Raw genomic sequence first — 9,412 nt, 5'->3', positions numbered from 1 at the left:
GCCTCCTAGAAATATCAGCCAAAATTTCACCAACTTATAGTCTAATAGCTTTAAAATTGAAGAAATTATTGGATAATATAGTCCTAGATGCATCTGATAATATAGTCCTAGATGCTCACTATTGGAACGCATTTGATCATAAGATGTACCGGCACAGAACAAACAGAGGCTAAACAACATCAGTAGTATCACTCACGCTCATCAGAAACCAATGACGTGGTATATCAGCCTGCTCGAAACAGCAGTTAAAGCTTCATCTAGAGCACAATCTTCTATCTTGAAAAAATAGAAGAGCAAAATTTAAAACAAAAAGACGAGACTACTCTGACGGGAACGCTTTTTGCAAAATATCTGTTTCATCATGTCTGATTTGGGACTAAATTAACAATAGAATCATACCTACATACATACATACATACATACATACATACATACATACATACATACATACATACATACATATACAGGCGTACATAATTCAGTTCAGGTAAGATCTGTTTTGAGTGGGCTGAATTATGTTTCTAATAAGTCATTTAAGATGGTAAGGTTCTCATCATTTCTCAGATAAACCTCCCAAAAGCCCAGTTTGATCAAGAATCATATGGGATTAAGGAACAATGATTTTCACCACTACGCACAGGGAATTTTAATTTGAATCGTTACGTTCATATTTAGGCTTATTCATTCTCTAATCTACACTGAAATTGTATTAATATGAAGGATATCATTTCCTTTGATTACGATAGATTGTAATAGCATGAGCTCAATTATGACTGAAACTGAGTGAATTTACAAATCTCAATAGTTTGTATTAACGAATCAACTATAAATTGTAATCAAATAATAATCTTGTTGTTACAGCAGGGATTTCACATTATTGTGCCTACCTATAGATACTGGAACTGAATTTTTCAATTAGAGTTAGACACCTTGCAATGTAAAACTTATACGATGAACATTACCACACTCTGAGATTTGTGTGAGTTGGTCCACCCAGGCTTTTGTGACAAATTTTGGGGCATCATATAAGGGTTCTGGTCAAATTTATTTCATTATGAATTAACACGCGCCATAAAAAACTATAGGCAAATATGACTGTTGGTAATTATGTAACTTGTTGAAGCACACAGTACCGTTAAACTATATATACTTTATAGTCTACTAAAAGCCTGGTAGATGTGGATGTCCTTTGTTAAAAGCCCCTTCTAGAGACATAGTCAATATATTAAAGTGCATCGACTAGTGACGCCTATATCACATAATGTTATCTACTTATTGTTAAGAATACTGGACAAACAACAATTAACTAAGCACACTGCCCTGGGACCCATTACTATCATGGACACTTCAGGTTCTATATGCTACTGGAGCCACGTAACTCTGTACAACCTGTCTCACAGCCATTTGAAGGGTGACTCAACAGGCCAACCTCACCTATTTATGTGAGGAGAATACTTTGAGTTAATTAGTAGTCGGAATTAAACCTACAAAAATGGTAAAAACAAGCTATCATATATAAGTCAACGGTTACCTATGAAATGAGAGACAAAGATACTACCACGTTAATTCACAATACAAACACAGTATCATGGCGAAGGGAAACTCAGAGAAGTATTGTTAGGTCCTTAACCTATAGCCGCTCGCTGGGCTATAGATTTTGAGTGATCGTCGCAAAACTGGTAATTGCTCTTCATTGTATTACCTACTTGAACAAGACTGTTGTGGGTTTCATAATTAAGATGATGATGGAGATGATGACGATGTAGAGGAGGGCACTGCCAACTATAACTGTCAACTCAGTGGTTCTGTTAGTAATTATTGTGATGCTCGAAATAATGGTTCTAGTACTGTTAATGGTAACAGTCTTGCTTTTTGTAATTATTTAGATTGTCATCGTCATAATTTTATTATTTGGTTGCGATTGTAGTAAACACCATGAATTTGATAATATTTGTGATTATTATAAGGGTGCTATGGATATGGTTTTGTTGTTGGCACTCCGTCGCTTACGACGTCGAGGGTTCCAGTTGATCCGATCAACGGAACAGTCTGCTCGTGAAATTAACGTGCAAGTGGCTGAGCACTCCACAGACACGTGTACCCTTAACGTAGTTCTCGGTGATATTCAACCTGACACAGTGTGACAAGGCTGACCCTTTAAATTACAGGCACAACAGAAACAAGAACTAAGAGTGAAGGTTGTGGTGAAAGTGTACAGCAGAGTTCGCCACCATCCCCTGCCGGAGCCTCGTGGAGCTTTAGGTGTTTTCGCTCAATAAACACTCACAACGCCCGTTCTGGGAATAGAAACCGCGATCCTATGACCGCGAGCCCGTTGCCCTAACCACTGGGCCATTGCGCCTCCACGGATATGGTTAGTGATAAAACAATAGGTTAATTGAAATGATATGGAATAAATATTAGTTTGTTTTTGTAAAAAGAAAATCTAAGGATTCTCCATCTATAAATAAATAATTTCCAAATTCTAAATTGAAGGAAATCAATTCTTATTGATCGAAAAATACTCGTTTATGACAGACTAACAAAATCAAAGTAATAAACTTGTTAGAATATCGATAAGTTTATTGAGCATATTCTTCGTCGGTCCTGCCGATGAATATTTGATTTTCACTCAACTGAAATTCTGCACGTCAAATGAAGATCAAAGCGGCTGAGTATTCCACAGACAAAATTCTCTTAACAGACTACTCAGCTCGAAAACTCTTAACACAGTCTGAAAACGGTGGATATTTGGATTACAGGTACATCACAGAGAGTACCATACAGAGAGTGGTATGGATCCCTAGTAATGGGCAAGTAACGCAAATCTGAGAACGGTGGGATTTGAAACCAGAGAACCGAGCACCGGAAGGATACCAAATGGAGTTCTATCCGATATACTAGTGTTTCAGCTGATTTACTATGCATCCTTTTCATGAATCAAATAATACAGTGTTAACATCATGGACGGGATAACTAGCAGTTTGTTTTCAAGTTAACGAAATCATCTCTTGTTGGCTGATTTATTAGAAAAAGTTTGTCCAATATCAGCACAATTAACACTGTTTGATTAATAACCAAGTCGATTTACATACTGCCACAATTTTCATAACAGCAAATCTTATCAACCCCACGATGTTTACGATATCTACCACTCTGTCAAATCAAATTCTATTATTATAAAGCAGAAGAGTTATGTTGAACGATGATATTCTTGATATACAAAATCACAGGATGATCATATATGGTTTGCTATTAACCACAGATCGACCACATTTGAAGAGACTTGAGACTGAAGAACAACAGAAACAACACTAAACTCTCTTCCACGCGGAACAATCCAGCTTACACAACAGCGCAACAAATAATTAAAAATATGTTATCTAGTCTGACGACAGAGATGGTTTAGATGTTCTTTTGAAAGACGGTAGGATTTAGTTAGAGGAAGATTTGATTTCTAACTTTAGCACATCGAGTAATTGCATAGATGCTCCCTTGTTAAGTCATTCGAAGCAAATATAGCAAAATATCAACAGCAACGACAATAACAACAACGAACAGCAATACATGAATAGCAACAACTAAAGAAGCAGCGAAGAACAAAATTTAAATAACAGCGACGACAAAAACAAACACAGCAAATATCGAAAGCAGAAACAACAACAAACACAGCAGATTTCGAAAGCCACAACAACAACACATACACTGCATTAACAAACAACATTAACAAAAATCTCAAAAAAAACAAACGAAGAAATATATCGCAAATGAGCAAATGTTAAACATTCATTCTTATTTATTTTCATATCACATGATAATAATATTCACAAAAAGATTTATCGGTAAATATGTTGACATAATCGATGCAACATCTGGCATGACACTTCGTGACTTGTCAAGTAAATGTTCTTCGATTAGTGAACTCAATATATAGCTGTATTTCTTGAGTAAGTTCAAGACAATGGGCCTGTAACTTGTTGCTTTAGAATTCAGTACGACTTCTTCTCTGGAGGTAGCTGGACATCTTAGAGTGGTTCATAACACGGTTTCTCAGTGCCATCAGTTTGGGGTAGCTGCTGAGCATTGATGGTTCTTCCATCAGTGGGTTCTCGAGAGCGCAGTAGCACATCATGTCAGCCATGGTCATCTGGAAGAAATATAGTTTGGAAATTAGAATTAGAAATTCAATGACACTTTGGCTCATAAAACCAATGTATACAACAATATTTAGCTATTAATATTATTATTATTATTATTGATTGATTGATTGATTGAGAGAGCAGTCCATGCCATCAAAGTGACACTGGGGTAAAATATACGAAGCCCATTATACACATCATGACTACCCATCTGATAAGGGTACACCAGGCACATGCATCACAACCATATGTGCACGACATCATTATCATCATCATCATCATCATCATCATCATCATCATCATTATTATTATTATTATTATTATTATTATTATTAGAGCAGATTTTGGAAGTTATTTCATTTATATTGCTCACAATAGAGTCAACCTTTAAAAGTTTATATCCAAGACTTCAACTAACTAGATTACACACCTTCAGGTGTATAGTTTTGTTTCTGTCTGAATATGAATATAACATTTGAAGTGATGGATGTTCCATTGGATGTATAGTTATAAATCAGATGAGTTAAACTTTGGTACAAAAGAGCCAACACTTACCTGGTCACCCATGAAATATTGGCTACCACCGCTGTACATTTCCAAAGTCCTCTCCATGAATGGCAGGATTCTGCGGCAAGTCTCTTGGAATCGCATACGCTTCTCAGACTAAAATATCAAAAAAATGATATCGTATTTACTGTGAAATAATTACATTCTAGGCAATATCATTCTATAATAAACGATAATATTTTCTATGATTTCTTTCATAACTTCAAGTCAGTCATGTGAGATCCTTATGTCTGCGGGGGATATTTCCATTATGCTTTATATTCCCGAGTTCCCACAGAGTGATATTTAAATAGATAAGTTAAGGAACGCTAGAAAATTGTAACATTTAACATGAACACATATTCGTGCGCGATTTGTATTGGACACAATTGATTCAGGTTTTTCCAGTGCTATCTTAAACTATAACCGGAATGAGTGCAACTACACAGGGAAGGTAATTTTGTTAAACAAATTTCCGTTTCTACCAGTTCCTCACCATTTGGCAGTATTTCATTTTTTAAAAGTTATTATTGTGTTAAAACACTTAGGTAAGTATTGGTTACTATATCTGCGTCGAGATCACATGTTTGTAGGGGAGATAATTAACTCCATTCAATAACACCAAGTATAACTTTCTACCATTTTGAATGATGGCATTTACAAATACTTTTATCTCTTTCTTGTGATAAAAAAAAAGACAATATTAATCTCGAAAGATTTCATTAGATCTAATTTACCCTGGGTGATTCAGCCAACTTTAAAAAAAAAAAGCACTGGCACTTATCTTTTATTTCATAGATTCTGCTGAGGATTCACATTTTCTCAGAAAAATCTAAAGAGGTATGTCTTTAAAATTCTTCTTTTTTAGAGAAAATAAAGGTTGTCTTAATTTTTGCAACATGTGTAAATGTGACTGAACTTTAACGGAAGTTAAGTGTGTATATCAATAAATCCGATCGGATCTAGCAATTCAATGATTAAGTATACTGAAGATAGTAAACGAAAAATACTCAGAGATAATTTGATTCTGTAATTCTTTCGATGAGACTACCTACATCAATGAACTTGTTGGAACAAATTACGCCCAATATGCCTGAAAGAATTTTTAAATCTCCAAATTACATCTTAGTGCCTTAAAAAAAAACGGTAGGAAATAGTACTAAATAAGTACTAAATATGCTGTATAAAAATACATGCCTTTTCTAGTACATCCATCTATCTACCCATACATACATACATACATACACGCAGGGATATATACAAACTCATTGGTAATCGATTGTGTACTTACAGAGCTGCTCATATCTCTGGATCGCTGGAACTGAAATATAAATTAAGAGAATCCTTTATGTTATATGTGAGTACAGAAGAGTGTGTGTTTTGGCATAAATTATATTATACTTAGTATACGCTGTCATAACATAATTTGGAATTATATCTGTGCCATTAACTATATCATATACAATAATATTTAATAAACTAAGACAAGAGTATGCAACAAATTTTGACGAGGGACAAATAAAGGTGACCTGAGAGAAATGCTTTTTACATTGGGCAAGGCAAAGTGAGTTTCTAAAGCCTGATCCGAATGGCATCAAATTATCCTGACTTTATTTCTCGTTTGAGGAGAATGAGGTTACCGAAACAAAATACTGATTATGACATAAAATATGCTTGTGAAACACTTACTAATGTGGTTATATATTAAATTGCAACAGAAATACATAGAAGAATCTGACACATTTGAGTACATACTATGAATAATAGAAACTTAAATATGATATAAACTAGGCATAATCATGTCATGTATTTCTTTCACGTTTTAATTTAAGACTGATCTGTAGTATGAGTGATAGTTGAAACAAGTCTTATTGTAAACTGCATTACAGCTCTGTAAATCGATTGTATGGAATCACAATGAAATAAGTTACCAGTAGATCATTGTAATGTAAGATTCGTATTAATCCCAGTAATATAAATCCATCATAAGCTGGTTTAATTTCCTATGTAAAGTTAACTTTTTTTATATACAAGAATGATATTCCGAAAATAAAATATACGCTTCTTCCAGTTCTAATTGTTCTCGTAATTCAAGAGTAGCAAACTTGCAGGATCGTTAGAACGTCGTGAAAAATTCTTAGGGGTATCTCTTCTATCTTTTAACATTCTGAGTACGAATCCACCCCGATTTCAACTTTACACTTCATCTTTTCTGGAGCTCCATACAAGTACTAGAATTGATGGCATCTGCCGACCTAAAAGTTTGTTGCGGTCTCACGACCTATAAATTTGCCGCTGTCTCAGACTTGCTGCAGTGTATTCAAATCAGAATCTATTTTCATTATAATCGAAAACTGAAGCTTGTTCATTTACGACACATACATGGCAATACGTTCATTCTCTCATTAGATGTTCTATCAACTTATACCGGGTTGGCCAAAAGTCGCCCGACAGTAAATCAACATTCCATAAATATTATCTGTACTTTTGTATTGATGAGAATTAAAAAATGTGTCACTCAAGGACTTCGGTTTGAACTATTTTCATGAGGTTTCATATTTAGATGCTTTTATTAAATTCATTCAGTTGTTAAACGTTAATATATCTTAGAATTAAATAGTTTTGATTTACTATCAGGTGACTTTTGGCCAGCCCTGTATATATAAATGTGTGTATGTGCGTGTGCGTGCGTGCGTGTGTGTGTGTGCGTGTGTGTGTGTGTGTGTGTGTGAAAAACATTCCAAAGTTAGATAGTTCTTTATTCGAACATTGGTTCTTGAGACATCGCATAAATCTAAAAATAATAGCATGTGAATATTGGGACACGACTTCCCATGGTTTTATAGTTTTAATTTCATTAAAGATATAGGAGTAATTAATAGTCGATGATTAACTTATCACTTACCATCATTCTGCAGTTACCGTCTTGGTACATTCTCATGTAGTCGTCCAAGATGTCATAGAAGCAGTCTGAGATGAAATCAATTCTGGCCATCTCCATGTTGTTTCTGCCATGGAAACCTACACAAGAATAGGGTACCAAGTAAATATATCTCGAAACAAACTGGATTCTTCAGTGAAATACAAATTGATCTTTACATACAAGAGAATATATATAAAGTTTGTACGTTAACATATGCGTAGAACATTATATATGCATGTATGTATGTATATTACTACGGTACAGCCTGCTTGTGAAATTGGCATGCAAGTGGCTGAGCACTCCACACACACGGGTACCCTTAGCGTATTTCTCGGGTAGATTCTGCGTGACACAAAGGTGTGACAAGGCTGGCCCTTTGAAATACAGGCACAACAGAAACAGGAAGAAAGAGTGAGAGAAAGTTGTGCTGAAAAGTACTTCAGGGCTCGTCATCACCCACTGCCGGAGCCTTGTGGAGATGTATGTGTTTTCGCTCAGTAAACACTCACAACGCCCGGTTTGGTAATCGAAGCTGCAATCCTATGACTGCGAATTCGCTGCTCTAAACACTGGGCCATTGCATCTCCACGTATATTTGTATATATATACAGACAGACAGGCAGGTAGGCAGAAAGACAGACAGACTGATAGATAGATAGATAGATTAGATAGATAGATAGATTAGATAGATAGATAGATAGATAGATAGATAGATAGATAGATAGATAGATAGATAGATAGATAGATAGATAGATAGATAGATAGATAGATAGAGCAAATGAGAGGAATAGAAGCAGGCAGACTGAAACTTGGAAAGAGAAATATTGAAATAGTTGGAGACAAAGTAAATAATACTTCCCGTCAAAGATGTATGGATATAATTCATAGTTGAAATTATTGGTATCGAGACAGACAACAAGAGAAAGGGAGAATAATATGTTAAACGACGTGAGTAGACTTACCGAATTCCCTGGCCAAATATCTGGCCATAGCCATACTCTGGGGAATTTGAGTTCTGTTGTCCAATTCCAACATTGGCATCATGTGACATGGCATCTCTGAAAAAGTTAAGAAATAGAATATCAACCTCAAATTGAAGCTCCTGAAGAATCCTAATTGAAAACGTGATGAAACGTCAAACCAGTTATGGCTAAAGAAACGATGTCCACTGACAAACTTAACGACTGTCTTTATTACCTCATTAGCTTCTAAATGTGAGTTTGTGTGTGTGCTCGCGTGCGTGTGTTTATAAGTATATATATACATATATATATATATATATATATATATATATATATATGTATATGTATGTACGTATGAATGTATGTATATATACATATAAAATTAAATGTTGTTGGTGGCACTCCATCGCTTACGACGTCGAGGGTTCCAGTTGATCCGATCAATGGAACAGCCTGCTCGTGAAATTAACGTGCAAATGGCTGAGCACTCCACAGACACGTGTACCCTTAACGTAGTTCTCGGGGGATATTCAGCGTGACACAGTGTGACAAGGCTGACCCTTTGAATTACAGGCACAACAGAAACAGGAAGTAAGAGAAAGTTGTGGTGAAAGAGAACAGCAGGGTTCGCCACCATCCCCTGCCGGAGCCTCGTGCATCTTTAGGTGTTTTCGCTCAATAAACACTTACAACGCCCGGTCTGGGAATCGAAACCACGATCCTATGATCACGAGTCCTCTGCCCTAACCACTGGGCCATTGCTCCTCTACATAAAATTAAATAATAAGGGTAGAATTTGGATATTCATCAATTAAAACCAGTGGCTTAGTATATCTAAAAAT

The 9,412-nt window shown here is 35.5% G+C and overlaps 1 protein-coding gene across 1 annotated transcript in view; it reads right to left on the bottom strand.

The window, feature by feature from the left end:
- Positions 1 to 3,757: 3,757 nt before the first annotated feature.
- The window catches only part of LOC106869775 (S-crystallin 1), a 9,995-nt gene continuing 4,340 nt past the window's right edge, over positions 3,758 to 9,412 (bottom strand). The window contains 6 exon segments of the mRNA XM_014915635.2: positions 3,758 to 4,147; positions 4,695 to 4,802; positions 5,977 to 6,006; positions 7,591 to 7,706; positions 8,571 to 8,601; positions 8,603 to 8,666. Of these exon segments, the coding sequence (XP_014771121.2) occupies positions 3,983 to 4,147; positions 4,695 to 4,802; positions 5,977 to 6,006; positions 7,591 to 7,706; positions 8,571 to 8,601; positions 8,603 to 8,666 (514 nt within the window). The 3' untranslated portion in view covers positions 3,758 to 3,982.

Source organism: Octopus bimaculoides, chromosome 5 (assembly GCF_001194135.2).
Source record: "Octopus bimaculoides isolate UCB-OBI-ISO-001 chromosome 5, ASM119413v2, whole genome shotgun sequence".
Classification (NCBI taxonomy): domain Eukaryota; kingdom Metazoa; phylum Mollusca; class Cephalopoda; order Octopoda; family Octopodidae; genus Octopus; species Octopus bimaculoides.
The sequence above is the reverse complement of the archived record's forward strand: the minus strand, read 5'-3'. Positions and strand labels throughout refer to the sequence as shown.